This window comes from Corvus moneduloides, chromosome 7 (assembly GCF_009650955.1).
Source record: "Corvus moneduloides isolate bCorMon1 chromosome 7, bCorMon1.pri, whole genome shotgun sequence".
Taxonomy (NCBI): domain Eukaryota; kingdom Metazoa; phylum Chordata; class Aves; order Passeriformes; family Corvidae; genus Corvus; species Corvus moneduloides.
The window spans coordinates 18,768,206-18,788,726 of record NC_045482.1 but is presented as its reverse complement, the minus strand read 5'-3'; the positions used below and the strand labels follow the sequence as shown (position 1 = coordinate 18,788,726).

Sequence of the window (20,521 nt, the reverse complement as noted above, 5' to 3'; positions counted from 1 at the left end):
AGAAGTGACCTTGCAAATTTTCAGGTTTAGATGGGCTTTTTTTCTAATAACGCAGAGGAGGAAGGAGAATTCAGAAACCAGCTGTGGCTGTGGGTTCTGCTGCAGCTTTCCTCTCTGATACTGGGGCACTCTATTGCCCTTAAATAGATGTCAATCTTTTCCACTTGGAAAAATGGAGATTGTAGTACTGTTATGCCTCACAGGGGAAGAACGGAAATGCTTTGAGATAGTACTTTATGCTCTGTGTGGAAAATACATCATACTGTAGAATAAATGCAGTTTATTTTATTGATGTTAAGAACAGTTCCACAGTAAAATGGGTTAGTGTGCCTTTATTTGCAGTCAAGAAGCGAATTATCATACCTTGATCTACCTGCCAGTTAGGTTGCTCAATTGCTTAAAAGTGAACCTTGACCCTTGGAGATGCTGATTGACTTTAGAGGAGGCTGAGTAACAGGAACTGATGCATGTATTTCACTCGGTGTGGTCAGAAATTCATAGCAGTTTACTTGCTTGTATGCTCGAAAACATACTATTTGTCTGGTATGTCCTAAAAACACACACCCACAAGCAAAGAAAGCAATATGTGTGTGCTATGCAGGAAACGATAGGAAAGGTACAGCGCTAGTGAAAACTGAGAGCACCTCTCCCGGACTGTATCATTTTACCTTCCTCACTTGTTTCTGTTCCCAGATGTGTGGAATGAGCTTGGATAGGTTTGGGGTGTTGTCTTTGAGATTTCTGGTGTGAAAGACATGTAAACAAGCAAGGCAGAGCACTCCCAGCACACCCACACGGGGACTGATGATTGTGGTTGAAGAAAATATATATAGTTGTTATAATGTGTATTTTAGAATAATTCCTCTTATCACATAAAATAAGACTGGGCTTATTTAAATGTGATTACTATGTGAAAGTCCAAAACCTGACTTTTAGAACTCGCAGAAAAAAAATTTCCCCTGACAAGTTGGAGAGTATGACCAGTCAAGTGATGGTCTGAAAAGAAACATTGGAGCAGTTAGAGTGTACAGAATCATGGAAATGTGTTTGTGCCATAAATCATTTACCAATTTATAATGTTACTGAAATAATTGTTTAAAAATCAGTGCATTAGATTTTGGTTACCTACAAGACACAAGTTATTTTGCCTTTTCCTATGAAGGTGCTCAAAATTTAGATGTATAGAAAGTTGGGGAAAAACAGTGAGAAAAAAGAATACGCAATGAAAACAGAATTCAAAACTGCTTTTGAAACCTTTCCAATACTGTATAAAAATTTGCACTTTCATAATTAAAGAATGACCTTTCCTTCCTTGACCTAGATTTTAGTTGTTTGCAACAAATGAACAAAGGAAAAAAATCACTTGAAGTCAGCAAAGCCAGCACAGCAGCTTCCATAAAACCCTTTGCCAAACTGATTAGATTTGCAGTTCACTCACTAAGCCTGCCTGGTCATGGCAGCATCATGCAATGAATCTTTTTATTGAATAAAACTGGAATTCCAGAGGAACTAAATTTTTTTTTTTTGTCTGAATACTTCTGTAGTACTTGTTAAAACATGAAATTGTTTCTGATTAACTCATGTGTGAGCAGTCTTATTCTGGGAAAAAAAAAATTCTTCCTGTTGAGCCTAATGCAGTTGTTTAATAATTAAACAGAAGCAGTTAATTGGAAAATACTGCATATGTAGGCAATCCTCAGTCTTTTTCCTTTGGTGGATATAAATGGTTCTAGGTTGGATAAAGAAGCAGTATTTTAAAAATTCTTCCTTGCATAACAGATTGTCTTAATTTGTTGATTTTAATTTCTTAATTTGTTTGACTAAATGAGAAAGTTAAAGTATCTGATAGTTTTTTCATATAAAATGGTAGTGCAGGTAGATTGGAATGAGGGTAGAAGAATCTTTTGTTTCTGTAGAAAATTTGTGAAGCTCCAGAAATTAAAGGTTGCATTGTTTGGCAGGGAGCTTATGAGAACTGCAGTGTGTCCTCAGCCTCCACATAACTGCTATTCATATCCAGACAAAGCAGGGAGAGAGAACAACCTACTTTTCCTTCAGTCAGTAGCTCAGATCCTGAGTGGACTGGGCCTTTACAGACTTTATTTAGGATTTTTTTTAACAGCCTTTGCATAATCAACATTTTCATCATTGTTAGTGAGTGTGTTAGCAAGTGAGACTTAATATAACAAAAGATCGGATTTGCTCATTATGGAGTGATTTAGAAGACTATGATTAATTAAAACTATATATTCTCCATAAAATAAATAGTTTTAAATGGTGGTGATCCAAAAGAACCAGAAAAAGATGCCCGTGATGCTCAATTCTGCCTTGTCCAATTTGTTTTTCAGAAATCAGGATGTTAATCTAAAGAGAAAAGTGAATACGTTTGTTAGATTTATTTTTGTTTACAAAAAAACTCCCCCAAAAACCCCAAACAACAAGAAGTTTTCTATTAGCAAAGAAAAAGTAAAGAAAGTAGAGGAAGCATCTTTCTGAGACTGCTAGCTTTAGACCTCAACCAGAGAAGCAGCCCCTGCTGGCTTTGTCTGCATCGGTCTGAAAACCATGTTTAAACATGCCTTGACCACAGGTCCTGTTGAATCAGTGGCAGACACAGTTTGGTTAGCACATGTAAATGAGGTGGCTCTAGTAGCAGAATTGTAGAATTTTTAAAGACATTGGCTATAGAAAAATTTAAATTTATTAAAAAAAAAAGAAGTTGGATTTCTTTGCATGGTTCTTGTCAATCACTGGAAGCCTTTATGCAATCTGACTGAGCTTTACCTCCCCCATGGAAGCCAAACAGCTGGCTGGCTGGCCTCACAGCTGGGTCTGATCCAGGACCTGATGGGAAGACAGGTGTAACAAGTGTGGAAATGACCAAGCAGCTGTTTCCACTAGTTTATTGCAAGAGGAGCTGGGGATCTCAGCTGTGCAATTTCAATAAGCTAGATAGTGACTCAGAGACCAGAGTCCTTGAGTGACTGAAGTTGCTGATCTTGGGCTTTGTAGACTCTGTCCTAGGGCCAAGTACTGTCCAGCACCCAGTGCAGCTCTTGGAGGTAAGTGCTATCAGGGTTGTGTGGAATTGTGTTCTGGGTGATGGCCGAAGAGTCTTTAGTCAGGTCTCTGTGAGCTAGGAGAGTGAAAGTGTCCTGAACAATGATCCTTTTTGGTTTTTGGTGGGGTTAAAATATGTCCTGTGAAGGTTCATCATGCTTTCAAAATTCCTGGGGAGAATCTCCAGGGAGATCCCGTGAGCAACTTGCTTGTAAACCTTCTCTCTTCCTCCCCTGCTCCCTGCCAACAGCAACCCAAGAAATACCTTGTTTATCTTTTAGATCTCCTCTGCTAGCCTATAAGGCATTGTTGGCTACTTTGGTGCAAATTGGTTGGAAGATGCACATTGAGGGAGAGTTGACTAGAACTGCCCAAAAGTTTGCATCTGGTATCAGGTTATGTCTCTCTACACTGGTGGAAAGTGCTACAAGAGAGGCAAGGTTTCACATGCAGGATATATTGCAGATCAAGGAAGCATAAATGGTATAGATGGGTCTGGAATGCAGTCAGTGCTACAAGTTACAGCTGTGGTAATGTAAGAGCTTTGGGGATATAGATTTCTGTCTAAGAACCACAGAGTGGGGCTGTAAAGGTGTCTATGATGTGTGTAACGATGTTTCAGCTTACCTTATGGTGGGGCAAATCTTACATAGTGGTATATGTAACTAGTGAATTAAAATACAGGCATGCATTTCAAAGCCACTGCAATTTTATGTGTTAGTTATAAGTAATTTTGATGGAGCATCTTTAATTCCTTCCACAGAAATCCAAACTATGGGTGCTTGATTCCCATTTGTCACCAGTGTTCCTCTGATCTCTGCACAGCTACGCTCATAAAGTGCCTCTGTGTATGTTTACATAGATGTTTACTCTCCAAACAGTTCAGGCTCGTCACTCTGAAACGACTTAAGGAATGTACCTGACAACTTGGGTGGAAAAACATTCTCTAGATGTAAAAAACTCAAAAAACTGCTGTATACACTGGTCTCAGTGTTCACCAAAATTCCAGGTCTGGACTGAAATATTTCTTTTGACTCATATTTTTATTTGTGTAATACTATGTCTACTGAGGTAAAATATTTTGACATTGCAAGCAAGTAAAGAATGGCAGAATGTCATCTAGGTTTTTTAGACATCAAAGAGAAAAAAGAATAGGAATGTAGTAACATCTTCTTTTGGAACTGTAGTTTAAATATAGCAACTAGTAAAAAATCTGCATTTGGTAACCTCTCTGAAAAGATAGTAAAGAGAGAGAGCCAGAGACATTCTTCATCCAGTTATAAGTTACATAAATGCAATGAGTGTCACGTCTGTATAATTCAGAATACCAAGTGTATAAATATAACTACTTTAATGCTCTGGTTTTTAGACTGTTAAAAGCAAAACATTTTGCTTACATGGTGTTGAGGAGTTTGTTTCACTCACCACTGTAAGCACCTTTATCTCCCGTGCTGCTGTTTGCTACTCCTAATGATTGTTAGGGAACCAAGAACAGCTATGAGGATATACCGGCAAAGATAGTCTGATAACCTGGCTGCATAAAAATTCACCTGTTTCTTGTAGCTGTTAAGATGCATCTGCTTAATAAATGTAAATAATTTTTCTAGAACATGCAGTTCTAGAAATGGTATGTATATTGTGTTCAGGAGAAACCATCCACCCATTCAGGCTACTAACACTTAAACCTAGTTTATATTTCTGAATTGAAATGCTGTGTCTTTAGAACTTGTATAGTGAACCAAACCAAACCTTTTTGGTGGTATCATTTTTTCATCTGGAATTACATAAATTAAGAAATTAAGCAATTTTTTAAAAGGAAATGGGAAGGGAATGTTTACATATTTTGTCTTTTCAGGACCATTTGATGTGCTACATTAAAGCTGCACAGCTGAACATCCACAAATTGTGTATTTCTTTGTGTAGTATATTGTTGATATAAATGAGAGAAGTTCAGAAATGTAAAACATTGTGCCTTGCCTTCCTTCTAGGGAAAGCTTAAAATGTCTTGCCAAGCTCTAGCTTCTGTATTCCACCCCTTTTATTTTCCAGAAATGAATTTTTTTACTTTGTAATTAGCTACACAGTTGTGTGGAGGAGGAAAGTTTTGCTGGCAGTAAGGCTTGCTCAGTGTGTAGACACAACATGCAAACATCTTGTAGCCCTTCAGCTGAATATCGACACACTGTTTATAAGCAGACAGCTTGAAAACGCAGCAATAGCAGAGCGTTTGTTACAAAAAAGAGAAACAGCTTTGATGTGACCATTGCATTTCTTAGAATCGCTGTGTTACTATGCATAACAGAGTGCTCATGTTTAATTGGTCGTCATGCCTAATCTTGGTCTCCCTTTATACCAGGATTGTACAAAAGAGGAATTCCTGAAGTATGTGTTAGTTACAGATAACTCACAGCAAGTTTGTTTTGGAGGAAGAGCAAAGGAAGGAAACTGACATATTTGTAAAACCTTTTTTTTTTTTCCTCTCTCCTCATCTAGAGCAAATGGAAATAGTACAAAATGATGAGAGACCGTCCAAGGTAATTCTAAGATGTTCGTGTGCAGTTTTGCTCCACCCTGTATACACTCTATTTTTGTTGTTCTTGCTGTGGTCCCTTGAGAAAAGTGTTAATGTTGCTGTGTCTTGGAATGCTTGTTACTGCATCTGGAGATGAGAAAATTCTGTCTCCCCTCAGCAATCTGGATAACAACAAACAGGTACAACATGCTCAGGCAGTGCTGGTTAGAGGGAGGGGGAGAAGTCAGATAAACCTTATGTGCCAGTATCATTCAGGTGGCTCTGGATGAAAGTACTTCTCTGACTTCTTGCAAGTTACTGAGTACAAGCATTACTTAAAAAGTAACTATAGTTACTGTAAGAGTATTAGAAGCATGTAAGTTTTGATTGTCCCAAAAGGCAAACTGCTAAGACTTTGGTACAGATGCCAACACTGTTTTAAAGGACTTGTTTTCAAATCTTTACTAATTACTGTGAAATACGTGGATTGTAGTAAGTCAGCTTATAATTAGTCTGGGACCCTTCCCTTTTATGGGTCCTTTAGTGAAACTAGGGCAGTATTTATGCCAGTACAGTTTTCTGCTATGGCAGTGATTCAACACTGGATTAGGACTTTGAATGAGTTGGGCATGAGGAGCAAGCAGGGAAGGGCTCTATTAGCAATAAATATCTGGGAGCCTAATTTTAACAAAATGTTTTGTTTCCATATTAGATAGACATTTCTGGTGCGTTTTCTTCCTCTCTTTTGATCAAGGGTGTCTTGGACTTGAGCCAAAAACTTGTCTATACATGGAGCTATCCTAGAATAATTACTCTGGAAAAAGTAGCTTGGATTAACTCTGTGGGAGCAGAGTATTGTTCCAGAAGGAGTTATTTGGAGTATCAACATATTTGAGTGCTCTGTCTCAACTGCTCTTTTCTCAATTTCTCTGGAATCTTAGCTTCTCTCTTCATATTCTGGATATCAGTCGAAAAGAACAACTGAGTATTGTCACTCTGCTTGGAATTTGTGAGGTTTTAAAAGTTTGCATCCGCTTCCCTTAATCAGAGCACTAAACCAAGATTCTGTTGAAAAACCAAAACCTCTCTCTCTCTGGGGTGGGTAAAGTTGATAAGGTATGCTTGCAAATAACCTTTTGGAGTTACGGGTGAAAGCATAAGAGAAAATGATCTGGGATCCAAACCCACATATTGTTTTTGAACAATTAAAAGGTAGGGGTAAGAAATTCTCAGATGTGTTCAGAGATAGGAAATGCTGGAGGAGGAGATTCAGGTGATCCTGAGTCTCTGTTCTCAAGTGCTCTATGAAGAGTCTGGAAAACAGAGATACATATTTTTTTTCTTCTTTTTTTCTTCTTCTCTTGCATGTTGTTTGGGGAATACAGACTGAATACTGGGGTTATGCTTTCCATAGTTCTGTATCAACCTTAGCACACTTCAGCAATGTCTTACGCCTGTGGTCGGTACCCGGACCGACTGGTACGCTGATACCGCTGAGCAGCAGCCAGAGCGTTATCAGCCCCCAGGGGGACACGGTTGGATGGCTCAAACACATCCCGCCCGCCGCCGTTGGGGGCTCTCTGCCCTTTTCCCCAACGGTGCGCGCGGGCTACGGCCCGGCCCTCACCTGCGGCCGTGACCCGCCCCCGGCACGGCTTTATTTTGTGTCGCGAAGGGCAAAGACACCCAAAGACACACCGGGGGCACGGCAGACGGTGAGCCCCCCGGAGGCGGCGGGCGACTCACGGGCGGGGCCACGCCCTCGGCTGCCCCTCCCAGGGGAAGGAGGCCGGGCCCCGGGGACATTTTGCGGCGTGCCGTACCCGCCGGGGGCCGGGCACCCGCGGAGGGCGGGGCGGGGCGGGGCGGGGCGGGGCGGGCCCGGCGCGGAGCCGGCGGGGCACGGCGGGTGCGCTCAGCTTGGGGGAGCGGCGACGGCGCTGGCAGCAGGTTCCCGTGCCGGGCAAGAGCAGATGGCGGCCCTGTTCGTCCTCTACCTGCCCCTCCTGCCGGGGCTGGCCGGCGCCTTCAACCTGGACACGGACAACGTGATCAGCTGGAGCGGGGAGACGGGCAGCCTCTTCGGCTTCTCCCTGGCCATGCACCGGCAGCTGCAGCCGCAGGAGAAACGGCTGTAAGTGCACCGCGCCCCGCCCGGCCCCGTCCCGGGCCGCCTGCGGGGACCCTCCTACCTTGCACCGCCGGGAAACTTCCCGCGGCGGCGGGCCGGGGTCGCCAGCCCCCTCGGGGTGTCCGGCCTGCGGCGGGAGCGGGGCCGGGCGGCAGGGGGGCCCTCGGAGGGATGGGGCAGCACCTGCCGCGGGGCGCTGCGGAGCCGGGGCAGCGCGGAGCGGCGGGGGCGTGCGGCGGAGCGAGGGGCCGCCCCCGCGCCCCGATGGCCTGTGGGGAGCTGGGGCTAGAAAGGGGAAGCGAGGGACAGCCGCCGCTGGGAGCCCTTCCCGCCGCAGCGCTCTCCTGCGCGGGCCGCGCCGGGAGGCTGCAGCCCGGGGCAGCCGTGATCTGCTCCGCCAGAGCCTGCCCAGCCTCTTGGGTTTGTTCTCCCTGTGCGTACCCGGCCTCGGGTAACCTCGGGTAACTCCCTGCCCGGGAGTGCGGATGAGAGGTGATACAAAGAAGTCAGGGAAACTGAGTCGGTGCTAGCGGCATATGCGTGAAACTTCTTTTGGGAAATTACAAAGGCAGAATAAGGCTCCTGTGTACATCTTCAGCATCTTTGCTGCTTTGTGTCCATAGCAGAGCAGTGCTGGACCCCACCCTATCCAGTAGTGCTCCATGGAGTGTGAGTGTAAAGTATTGTTAAATAAATGCCCCTTCCTCAAATACTTAGTTTTACTTCAAGGCAGGATACGCCCATTATCCATATAGAGTTAATGGGAGAAGGAAGCTGGAGAGAGATAATATTCTTCATAAAGTTAGGTGGTAAATTGAAAAATCCTGTGGGCTCATTTTGCTCACACTTCCATTCTTGTGGGATTTCATAAAAATTATAGTGTGTGGAGGAGTATAAATCACATACACCCACATTTCATCTTCCATCTAGCAGATAAAATGACCCGTAGCATCCTGAGGTATGAAATGCAAATCTGTGAGCTCCTTTCCAGAAGCCTGTATCTTAATTCTTGACAGGATTACTCTTGCATTGGTCTCATTTTAGTACTATTAAGAAAGCAGTGCCTGAAGCTTCTTAGTCTCCTGTTGTATTGTCAGTACTGGCAGAATGAGTGTGTAGGAATATGCAGAGACAGCCAATTACTGGGAAGAAAGAAACAGCAGAAACACAAGGACAGTCACAGTATTCAAGCTAGTATGTACTATTTGGCTGAAATGCCTCAGAGATTATTGGTATGAAAGTTCTGTATTGTATGTCTAGTAAGTGCTTCCTCAGGCAATCCAATGTGGCAAAAGAGCAAAGCCAGATGCTATCTGCCTTGACATGACTTTTTGAATCCAGGCTTTCATGAGAACCAAGGGTCTCCATTAGAGACAAAACCAGACTAGACAAACTGCGTTTTACGGTGACATGCACTTCTGAGTATGAGGTGTTTTGGCCGTTTTTCAAATCCATGAGTTTTAGCATAAAGCATTGGAGTACTACCCTGGGTAGCTGCTGGGTAGCATGCTTGGAATGAAACCTTTTATGTCAGACAGGCATGTGGTAGTCACTTTGAATATAATTTGTCTGCCTGTAAGAGTAATAGTGTGTGGCTTTAAGAGAATAAGACATTAAATATGCTGAGCTGTAACTATCTTTCTTGGGGACTGAGCTGTGTTTAACTCACTTTGTGTGAGTTCTGTCTTATGAAACAGGAATTTTGGTGGGCTGTCTTGAAGAGAAGCCTTCCATATTAGTCTGCATTTTTATATCAGATAAAAATGAGCTAGGTTGAACCTACGGATTTGTGTGGTCTTTTCCATGGAAACTGCATGCAATTTCTAAATTGATTGACTCTTCATTGATGGAACAAATGGTATCTGCTGTCCAGATACTTGGGGAAGGTAGAAAGTTATGGGAACAGAGTATGTTCAGGTCATACTGAAGTCTACTACTGAGAAACAAGTATGTCTAATGCCTGCATGCTGCCTGTTACCTGTAACAGCAGGAATCAGGGGTGCATTACCTCTGCATTCCCAGTTGCATTTTGGTCTGTGTCTTTCCTGTGCTGCTAAAGTGGATCTATGTACAGCTATCTCCTAGTCAGATAGAAGTATTTATTTTACCCCTTCTTCTTGAATGGATGCTAGTTTCAAAACTCAGTTGTATTTAGAGTGTGAACATTAAGTAGTTTCCAAAAGTACACGAACTCCAATTTGACACTGAAACGTAATTAAAAGTGATACTTGGTTTCTCATCTGGCAGGGACCTTCATTTCAAAGAAACCTGCTGGCTTGAGCACCCTTCTACCCCTCTGGTTTTACAAAATTAGAAACGTTGTTTCTGTAGACATGTGCAAGATCAGTCCATCTTTGGGAAAACAAGAAAATGAGAGAAGTTGAAATACATTGGTTCTATTCAAGGGCTAGTGGCTTGGAGCAAGGCTTGGTAAAACAAACGAAATGATGTGTAATTCTTCTCTTACCTCACTTAAGCATTTGTTAAGTGAAATGGTTCCCTCTTCCTCACACCGTATAATTCAGTGTTAATCATTACAACAATCCTCTGTAAAGATGAGGGTGGAGAATATCTAGGAAGTGTGACAAATAGAGGTACAGCTGAAATAGCCTTTGATTAAACATGGTATTTGCTTTTGATCATCTTTTTTTCTTAGTCACAGGATACTGAGGATTGCATATTAGCTTTGAATGGCAATCGTAATTTATTATTGTTAGCTACAAATGCCATGTTTGCTAATGAGGAGTTGCTTAACTCTCAACATTATGAACAGATGACTGTTCAATTGCTTTGACATTAGTTGTAAATGGTACTGAGTATAAAGCAATGGACTAGTAACAAGATTTTGGTTTTGAGTATCTTCAGGTTAGAAGACTTGGAAGGTTTGTCAGATGGAGAGGAGAAAAACTTTAGTTTGTGGTGACTGAAAGTGGACTGCTAATGGTACGTGGGTGTGAAAGACAGCTGAACGTAAACTTTATGTGCACTGAGGAACATTAATGTTGGAGGTACCAAGGCAGCCTCCCCGAATTTGCGTGTATGGTGCTGGTTCATTGTCAAGCACAGTGAGTCAGGCAGCAGAAAAGGATGATGGAGCTCTAAAGGAGTTATTGCCCTGTGTAAGCTTGTTCTGTTTGTAATCTGTTAGTACGATGAAAGGGAGTTCTGGTTCTGGAAGGGGGTAGTGGCACAACAGCAGTGCATTTCATCTGCAGACTGGAAGAAGGTTTGTAACTTAGAGGGCTCTGAGACTCGGGGACAGCATAGCTATGGGAGTAACATGGTTAAAAGGTAAGTAGTCCTGTAATGAAAATGTGAGTGTATCCAGCATCTCTAGATGGAGTCTGCTCTGATTATATATGTATTAGCTACTATATGTTATAAATGTGTTACTATTATAATAAAAATATAATTACTAGCTACTCACTATATATGTAGTGCGTGTAGTCATATATATGTAATTTTATAGAATATATAGAGATACAGTCTGTATGTATGCATACTCCATGTAAGATGTCCAGCAAGTCCATTCCAGTTTGGTTGTAATTCACAATGATTTAAGCATCTTGAGTTAAAACACAAGCATCAAGAATATCTGAATTTGTATATTCCTTTCATAGAATCACGGAATCCTAGAATCACTTGGGTTGGGAAAGACCCTTAAGATCAGTTCAGCTGTAAACCTAACACCCATTAGCCAGTTTTTATTTGTAGTTTAGAATGATAGAATCACAAAATATCCTGAGTTGCAAGGGACCCACAAGGATTTACTTGCAAGTATTTCTGATATTATTTTCAGTAGAAGTATGGAGCTGAACTCAGGTAGACTTCTTGTTATTGTGTAAGGCAAAAAAGGGAAGACACTGTAGTTACCAACATGCAGGATTTTCCCCCCAGCTGAAAATCTGTGGATAGGCACTTTATGTCAAGACTGTACTGACCATCACCAGCCTAGAAATTGCAGTGTCTTATTGAAATTTTCACTTGTCACAGGTTTTGCTGATACTGCATGTCTCTACTGTGAGCTGTTATATCAATACATAACAGCTGCCTTAGGTCAGCAGGACTGCTGACATTGCTGTACTGCTGCAGTGCATCCTCAGTGGTGTTTAGCCAATACTTTTGTGTTCTATGAGGGCTTGGGCTCAGAGACACTTCGCTCTGGCAGCAAAGAGCTGGATTATGCTGGTCTGCAGTAGAAGATGACAATTTCTGCTTCCAGAGGTGGTGTAGTGTAATTCAGACTTCGAGTGAACTGAATTAATAACAATGCATGTTTACACCTTCAGGTTGAAAAGCTTTAATAGTGATGGTCTTTAGTTAGTGCTTCTGTCAATTAAAAAAGAAAGGATTTATAATCAATTTCCTTTTTTTTTTAGGCTATGATTTTACTGTGTCACTGCACCTAGTATTTTCTTTTCTTGAGCGTCTCTCTGTTTTTGTCTATGCAAACTATTCTTGGATAACCTGCTTAGTATGCTTATTTGCTTTCTTAGTTTGTGATAGTAGAGGAGTTTGTCTGTGGTCAAGAGAGATGTCCTGTGGCGAAGGTCAGGATCAAATGAAGTTGGGAAGGAGGAGGGAGGAGTAGGTGAAGAGTTTTCTTGTAGTGTTAAGGGACAGATTTTTAAGGAAGATCCATCATGGTAATATCATGGGTGAAAGAAGTGAGATGATGAATTTATGTTGCATAAGGGTTGTGTAGTTGTTACAGGAGGAGCAAACTACAGAAGGCTGGCTTTTTCCCAGTACTGATTTTGAGTTGTGTTCTTGGTTATCGGTGGCAGAAGCCGGACAGGTAGGTTGGCTTCTCATAAATGGTTTTTTCATAAGGCCTAACAAGCAGAGAAGAGTGATTACTGATTAATTTTTTTCTGTCTGATTAATCCACCAAATAAATGAAATCAGCATGTTGGATTGCCTGGCATATTACAGCAGTAAATTGTTCACCAGTCAGCATGGGCCATTCTTTTTTCCTCTGTTAAAGTCCACCCACATGTACCAGAACAACTGTAAGTTTTGTAAGGAATGCATTCTGGTAAATTCTCATTGGAGATACCTTATTTATTTTGAAAGAACTGCTGTTTAAAATCAGCTGTTGCTTAAATGTTTCAGAACCAGCCTGGGTCTAGATTAATCAGTCTATCCATAACTGCAAAAATGCCACATTTTGAGGACATATTCTGTGGAAAGGACAAGACTGAGACTAGGCTATTGGGCAAATGTCAGTTTAAGAGCAAGTAAGTAAAAATCTGTATTAGTGAATGAGCAGATGGTTGTCTGTACTGTGAAACATTAGCTGGAAGATTAACACCTTATAGGGGTATTTAGCAAGGGTAGGTAACAGCACGGGAATATTTGATGAAAGAACGATACAGAGTAGTCTGGAAAACATGGAGTAATTTGTTTATTAGCACTGAATATTTTTGATTGCAATGTACATAAGCAAGTTGCTACTTTAAAAGTAATGGGAGAAGAATATAGGTTAGAAAAACAAACATGAATGTGGAAAAAAGGTTTTACTTCCATTTTTAAGGGAATCATTCTACATGTTAAAAAAAAAAGAACTATACCATAGGTTAATAAATCTCCTTTTGCAGCTCTAGCATAAAACATATCATATTCTTGTTAAAATGCACTTCCCTTGGTTTAACGTATTGTGACTATCACATTTTCTAAGATGATTTTGAGAATTCCATAGCAGTTACTTTGGAAAAGAGAATTGCAATTATGTTGGTTTAGCTTAAAGGACAGGCTGTGTGTATTCTGCTGTGAGGTACCTGAGAGAGATTTTTGTATCAAAATAACAGTGAAAGGCAAAAGGTGCAGCTTCTTGCATTGTGATTTTTGAAGCATTTACTAGTATGCATTGATCATTTTTGGATCTGTTGGAGCAGTGACTATTTTTCTTGTTTCCTTTAGTTCCTTTTGAGCTGCATCTAAAAATAGGTAATTTCCTAATGTTGATTTCCTTTAAGGTGTTGAGCTAATGTGTGTGAGGATGTTCAGACTGTGTTTGGGAGGGAGAAGGTCCACTGAATCAAGGAAAAAAGAAGAGGAGGGGTGTATGGGATGGGCCCTGGCAAGATTCCATTTACAGCATAAAAATGTACTCTAGTCCCTCAAGGTAACATGGACAGATCTTGCACTGGATTTCACTGCCAGCTAGCGAGCTTCTAGGGTAGTTCTTAGCTGTATTCCTTGCATTTGTTTTCTGCTTTCAAGGACTTTGGAGATCGTCTGAGAAATAGGGAACAGCAGATAGGAATGATCAGCATTGTTGAGTTTGCTGATAGCTAGTGTCCACAGGAATGGCAGAATTTTGGTAGACTGAATGTTACTTCCTTTTTAGTGAAGATGACATTTTTTTGCAATGGAGCTATATGTGCTTACTCTGTGCCTGTTTCATCTATCATTGTTACCTTTATCAAAAATAGGTCTATAAAATATATCTTTAAAAAACAGAGAATTGCAAATATGCTGGGAACAACTCACTCCTGTATTGCCCAGAGTTGTTTGCTCAGCAGCACATGCATGGGTCAAAGATCTGAGGGAAATGCATGTTTATCCTGGAAGTGGTCAAAAGTGGCAACCAGCTGTTGCAGATAGCAAGGACACCATCCCCATGTGAGGCTGAATTTTTTGTGTCCTTTTCTTATTGCTCTTTTCACAATACTTTGCTTAGGGAACTATGAAGATTGGTTAGCCTTGCACTTTGTCATCAGTGCAGCTGAAGCTGCATAGTGGTTCAATCTGCTGGCTCTTAGACATTAATGATCTCTAGCAGAGTGTGTGAAAAGACATTTTAATTGTCCATCTTTGTGTAGTGTTAAAAAACCCTCAAGTGTAAATTACATTTTCTTGGCCAAAGATGCTGAAATAAATTTGATATTTTTTTTTCTTATACAGCAAACTCCTGTAGCTGCTACTATGCCATACTATATGGTGTAATTTTGCAAGTCTCTGTAATCTTTTTATCCACTCAATTTTTCTGCTGGAGAAATGTTTGGTAATTATGTAGTGTGGTCCCAGAATATTGCTGAAGATGTAAGTTTCTTCTCTTTCCAGCCAAGCTGTGCTCCTGCATATAGTGGAAGAATACTTTTGTTGTCAGATCAGATCCAGTCCTAGAAATAGCTGCAATACCGTTTCCACAACTTGCAGATTACAGGAACATAGGGTGTTAAAAATGCCCGAAAACAACTAATTAATTCTAGATTCTGCTCAAGTGAGAATGTGGGGAGTGGCAAAAGAAAAAAATGTATGTATGAGGGGATGCATGTAAAAACTAAGTATGTGTGCATGTGGAGGAGTAGCAGTATACAGAGTAAGAGAATGCAGTGGATTTCTTGGCATAGTCTCAAACATAAGTTATTTTGCAAAAAATCTTGTTTTTAAAGCTGGTTCAAATTCTCAGTTTGTACATTCTTATTCATAATAAAAAATAATGATTTCTTCTTCCACAGATGTGTATATAGAGCAGTTTCTTGTGAATGTATGATTTAATTCTGTTGATCTGTTTGATTAGTGTTTGAGTATCTGCATGGAACATAAAAGAAAGGCTCTTTAAGCATCCCAGATGCACAGGCATTTGTATGACCTGTTTCTCCTAGGAAAGTACCTTATTGTAGTGATGTTCTTCCAAGTGATGAGTGCCTGTGTTTTCAGTTAATTTGAAGGCATGAGGGCATAATGCGTCATGTACCCGGTGACACATGTGCTTTTGTCATTAAGTTCATGGCTTGAAGAAAAGTCTTACTCAAACTGTGGATCCTATTATAGGCATTTATCCCAGGGCTATGATGGCTTTAAGACTGAAGGAATAATTTGAACTGTGCTCTAGCATGCAAGTACCTTCAGGCTGTTGAAGTGTGTGTTTGATGGCTGTTCTTGTACTTGTTCTCTATAGCGCTTATTAGGGATTATATATCAGGAAGGTCCACGCTTTTTCTACACGTGCAGAGTTCTTCAGCCCGCTCCCACAGGGTACTTTTCTGTAGTCCATGGGCTTAGGTTGGCAGCTGGGCAGGGCACAGCTTAGCTCAAGGGTGCCAGTGTTGGTCTGGTGTGGGTGAGCTTCCCCCTGGGGTGCTGCTTGGTATGTTTTAACTAAATGTGATGAACTTCTGTTGAGACCATGAATCAGCCAGAATTTATGTGGTTGTAGATCTAGTGCAGGAAGTTTCTACCTGTCTTGGTATTCCCCCTACAATTCAGAGGAGATGGTGGTAAGTCTGGAAAAGGAGGAGCAGGGGTGATCTCATAGATGGATGTATGAGTGAAGGAACTATGGCTTCTGTCAGCATGGGGAGCAGTTGCTCTTCAACTTCTGCAGGGCTGTATTAGTTGCTGTAGTGTGTTATATTGTCCATTGATTCTACAGTAAAGTGTCCATCCCTCTTGCTGTACTTCTTTCATGCCTTTTAATAGTTTAATTATGGTGATAAATGAAACTGATGTATTTCATTCTGTGAAGGAAATAGAGGAATGACATTTCAACCCAAATATTTGTTCTGTGCTGAATTAGAACTACTATAATTTTTTTTAAATGGCTTTCAAAACATAGAACAGTATAAGCCTGTTAAGGTTGTTACTTCTCAAATAAGCAGTGCCTTCAAATACTGACTGGGCACACTGCTTTCAGACTTTTTTCCACCCCCCAAAAAAAGAAAGTCTGAGCAACTGTTTCCATATTTTCATTGCTTTCATGTTTGTTTTCTGAAACATGTACTTAATATATGATGTGGTGCTGCTTTAATTTTTAATGAACTTTATATGGAGATGCCATGTGCAGTGGGGATACAAAGATGAGTCCTGCAAATGTGAAGAAGTTTAAATGAATTCTGGGGTTTTCTATGGCATGAATGACCCGCAGCCCAGGTGCAGGAGACAGTAATTCTTAATTTCTGTTACACACTTGTTTACTGTGCCTGTGGAGTGAGCCATGTCCACAAGACACTGATCACAGCACAGACTGGCCATGTTATATAGCAGCTTCTTCTGCAAGGGCCTGTTCTGGTGCAGAGCAGGGGCTGCACTGGATGAGGCAATGGCCAGGAAGGGCCCTGCTGTGTGGGCGCTGTTGGCAGCAGAGCAAGATTGCAGTGGTGGGGCAGTGGGGGCGGACGGTTCACTCTCTCTGTGCTTGTAGGTAGCTGGGGACTGCAGGGTCACCCCTGCTTCTTTGCTGCACTTGTCCTTGCTTGCTTCTCCTGCTGCTGTCAGGACCTGTAGCTTAGTGCATCTGAAGTGCAGAGTAGCTGGGTTGTGCCCAGCTGGCCGTGGTGGGACTCCCATAGTTCAGTCCTTCCAGTGCAGACAAGGTGACTATGGGGCTGAGCTAGAAGTGCCAGGACTTTGGCTCCCAAGTTAGTTTCTTGAAATGGTGCACTTGTCACTTCTTGAGTTAAACTGCATGTTATTGTAAGAGGATTTTATGTAGTACCAGGTACTGCCATGTTAGAAAACCTGAGTGAAAATCCTTTTAACATGATTTCTTCCAAAATTTTATCATAAATTAATTATAAAACTGTCTAATACATATTTTACAGTACCAGTTTGTAATCAGGTCTGTTCCTGGCACAGGTGTTCTTCCCTTTGAATCTGAAAAATGCAGAGATTGTAAGGGAGAAATTAAACCTGTAAGCAGTGTACACGTTGCACTTGCTATTTGACAGTATGAAAACTATGAGGTATCTTCTGATTAAAGCCAGAGAGTGGTGTCTGAAATGGAAAACTGGATTTTGAAATACAAATTTGGAGCAGACTGTACCATTTCTTCTAAGAAAAATGCTTTGTACCAATGGAAATGAGATCTGCAAAACCTGTTTCAAATCTAGACAGGCTGGGCTCTGGACTGTGATGGGAAAGTGTTTATTTTTCCACGTGACTTTGAGAAAGTCAATAAAAAAGTGGCCTTTCCAGAACAACAGGTATCTTTGTAGTTCCAGTTTTGCTTTGTAGTAGCTTGCCCTAGTCCTTGTGCTGCTTTTGGCATCTTTTTCCAGCCTCTATCATAATCTGTTTCCTAAAAAAGGCTGAAGAAATAAAATGAAAATTGCAATCCTTCAAGTGCCAAGCCTCCAGGCAACAGAGATTAATGATGTACTTGGCCACGGCTTTGCACTGTTAGTTCAAAAACGTAGCTATGGAGTAGCAGATCAGGAGAATATTCAGTCACTTAAAACAGCTGTTAAGAACATACTGACCATGATGGGTGTCTCTGTAAAAAGCATCACAAACAAGTTCCCTGCTGACACAGTTACTGGTTGTATTTTGCTGGGGAGGGTTTTTTTTTTTTTGGAGGAGCCCAGTCCCATAGTTCAGCTCCACTTCCTATTAGCAGCCTGAGTGTGTGAAGAGACAACCTCTCTGTGCTAATTAGTCTGTGGTGCTCTTGTCCTGTGACTTGTTTTTGTTGTGGAATGCCAAATGCAAGCACAAAGCAGGGGTGGTGCCACCAATATTCACACACAGTCTGTCCCACTGACCAGCTTCAGTTATGTTGAAATATTGTGGTGGTTAAATGCATCTGTCTTCTGTGTTTGTTAATTTTAAAAACAGTTGAGACCATATTAGTGCAGAGGACTGAAAATATAGCTCAGGTGGAGGGCTGTAGATGCCCACATTGTGATCAGGGGTCTCTGCCAGGAGGTTTTAAACATTTGATAGATGACTTGTGACTGGTGATTTTGTAGTAGAATTTAATCTGAGTTAGAGCTAGTTACTCTGTTTTCTTCATTTCCCAAGAAGGCACTGGAACTGGGAGAATGAAAGGATGCCGGACTCTTAACTGTCCATTCAGGGGTGAGACGTTTCATGGCTTTTAGCTTTGTCAGTTTCCAAATTTGCCCCCCTTGTGGAGACTTTCTGAAAACATAATGAAGTGCAAAGTCTGCAGCGGCAGCATTGTTACCTGAGAACAGCAACATTAAATTGGACAGTTGTGCTCAATGAAGCCTGCAAAATTGGAAATTACTTACACCAGTGATTACTTTATTTCGCCTGTATGCGGAAATGTTTAATGGTTTCTGACCCAGGAAACACTACCATGATTTCTTCTCCAGTCTATTAAGGCTCAGAGCAGGCACTACTGATGTGTTGCTTTTACTTCTAAAGAGAGGCTGGCAAAGATGTTGTACCTTGTTTGGGTAGGAGATGCCATGGAAAAGGAAAGAATTTAAGGAATGAAGAAAACTTTGGGAGATAGCAGAGTATCTGAGTTTGGTGCAGACTATGGTATTTTTTTGTATTTGCTTAAATCAAAATGTAATTTACTCCATGGAAGCCTCTTACTTTGATGAACTGGATTTACTCTAAAAAAACATAGATGATCTTCTCCCTACTTTTACTTGATTTCTTTTGATTAAGTGTTTATTCCAAAACAGAACTGTAATGAATTACTGATAATTTTTCTTCTCTGGAGTACGTTGCAAAAATCATATGTTACCCTTGGACAGTTCCAGGCTGTAAGTGAAGAAAAGAATTTCACTGTGGAGTGAGGGAATACTTCCAGGAGCTTGGAGGTTTTCTGGATTTCTTTTGATACGGTTTTCTCATCTTAACTTTGACTTTCCTTTTGGAAGTGAGCAAGATTGTTTCATGAGCAGTATTGGAGGGAGTTCACATAGCTGTGAGCAGACACCACTCCTAGTTCTCACTGTTGTTTTCATTAGCTGAGAAGGAGCCACAGCCACCTACTAAACATTTCAAGAATTGCCAATTGAAGCAGGGAGGGTTTTAAAATCTGAACCCTACTGCTTAATATTCTGTAATATATGTTGAAATGGAAAGCTTGTGTATTTTACTTTGGATTTTAACAACTCTTTTGGGCCACATCTGATTAAATGAAGTTACACCCTTTCTTCTTGATGTTCATGTAACTGTTCTTGCTGAATACTGGTTGTTGGAAGCATAAAATGGTGAAAAAAATACAAAGCTCAATAGGCCATGGTTCCTCTAGGTGCAAGTGTGGAAATCAGATGGAGGTCTTGTGATTTGTGTTGCCGTGGCATTGGAGGTGGCAATGTCAAGTGAGGCATAGGCCACGTGGTCTCGTTCTTCTACCTGATACCCAGAAATGTTTTGTACAAACCAAGAACACTTCCTGCCAAGATGTATTCTGCAAACCTGCCCACAAAGAACAGAAGATTTGACTGCAGTCCTACCCACAGTGCTTTGCACAATGATAGTGAATACGGCATAAAAGTACCCCACTTCTGCATCCGACCGGGGGATGAGAATTTGAGCGAACTTGCAGGGACAGACAGACAGGTTCATCCTCCTTGCCCTCCCCAGAAGGGACACTGTTTGGTAAGCCTTGTGTCCTCAGCTATGCTGTGTATTGACCTGGGACGTTAAGCTTGTGATTGCAATGGCACTGTTAGTGCTGTATGTAACTGCTCTGCAGTTAATGCATTCTCACCCTCAGTCCAGAGGAATGCTGTATGTTGCATTCAATAATTCGTGCTGTTTGTGAATACGACTGTGTCTTGGGGTGACTTCATGATGTGTATCCCCTGTCGCTGCTCTATGCCCAGAAATTAACTTTGTGCCTTTCTGTGCCTTTAAACTGAGCCTGAGAGGGGGGAGAGGGAAAAAAAAACGAGCAAACTTTCAAAGCAGCTTGTTCAAGGACACCGATATACACAGACTCCCCTGCTTCTAACAGCAGCAAGAGCAGAGGAAGCACCCTGCTTGCTTTCCAGCCAGCTTTTGGCTCTTTTTCTCCGGAGAGAGATGGAGGGTTGAACTTTATTTTCCTGGGACTTCGTTTTTTTTTTCCCTTCTTCTCTTCTGGACCGTTTCAACATCAGAAC

General features: G+C 41.4%; 1 protein-coding gene across 2 annotated transcripts in view; it reads left to right on the top strand.

The window, feature by feature from the left end:
• The first annotated feature begins 7,470 nt into the window (after positions 1–7,470).
• ITGA6 (integrin subunit alpha 6) overlaps positions 7,471–20,521 on the top strand; it is a 43,113-nt gene continuing 30,062 nt past the window's right edge. For both annotated transcript variants that reach the window (XM_032114861.1, XM_032114862.1), the window contains exon 1: positions 7,471–7,706. In XM_032114861.1, coding sequence (XP_031970752.1) covers positions 7,546–7,706 — 161 coding nt within the window. In that variant the 5' untranslated portion in view covers positions 7,471–7,545. The remainder of the gene's footprint in view (positions 7,707–20,521) is intronic.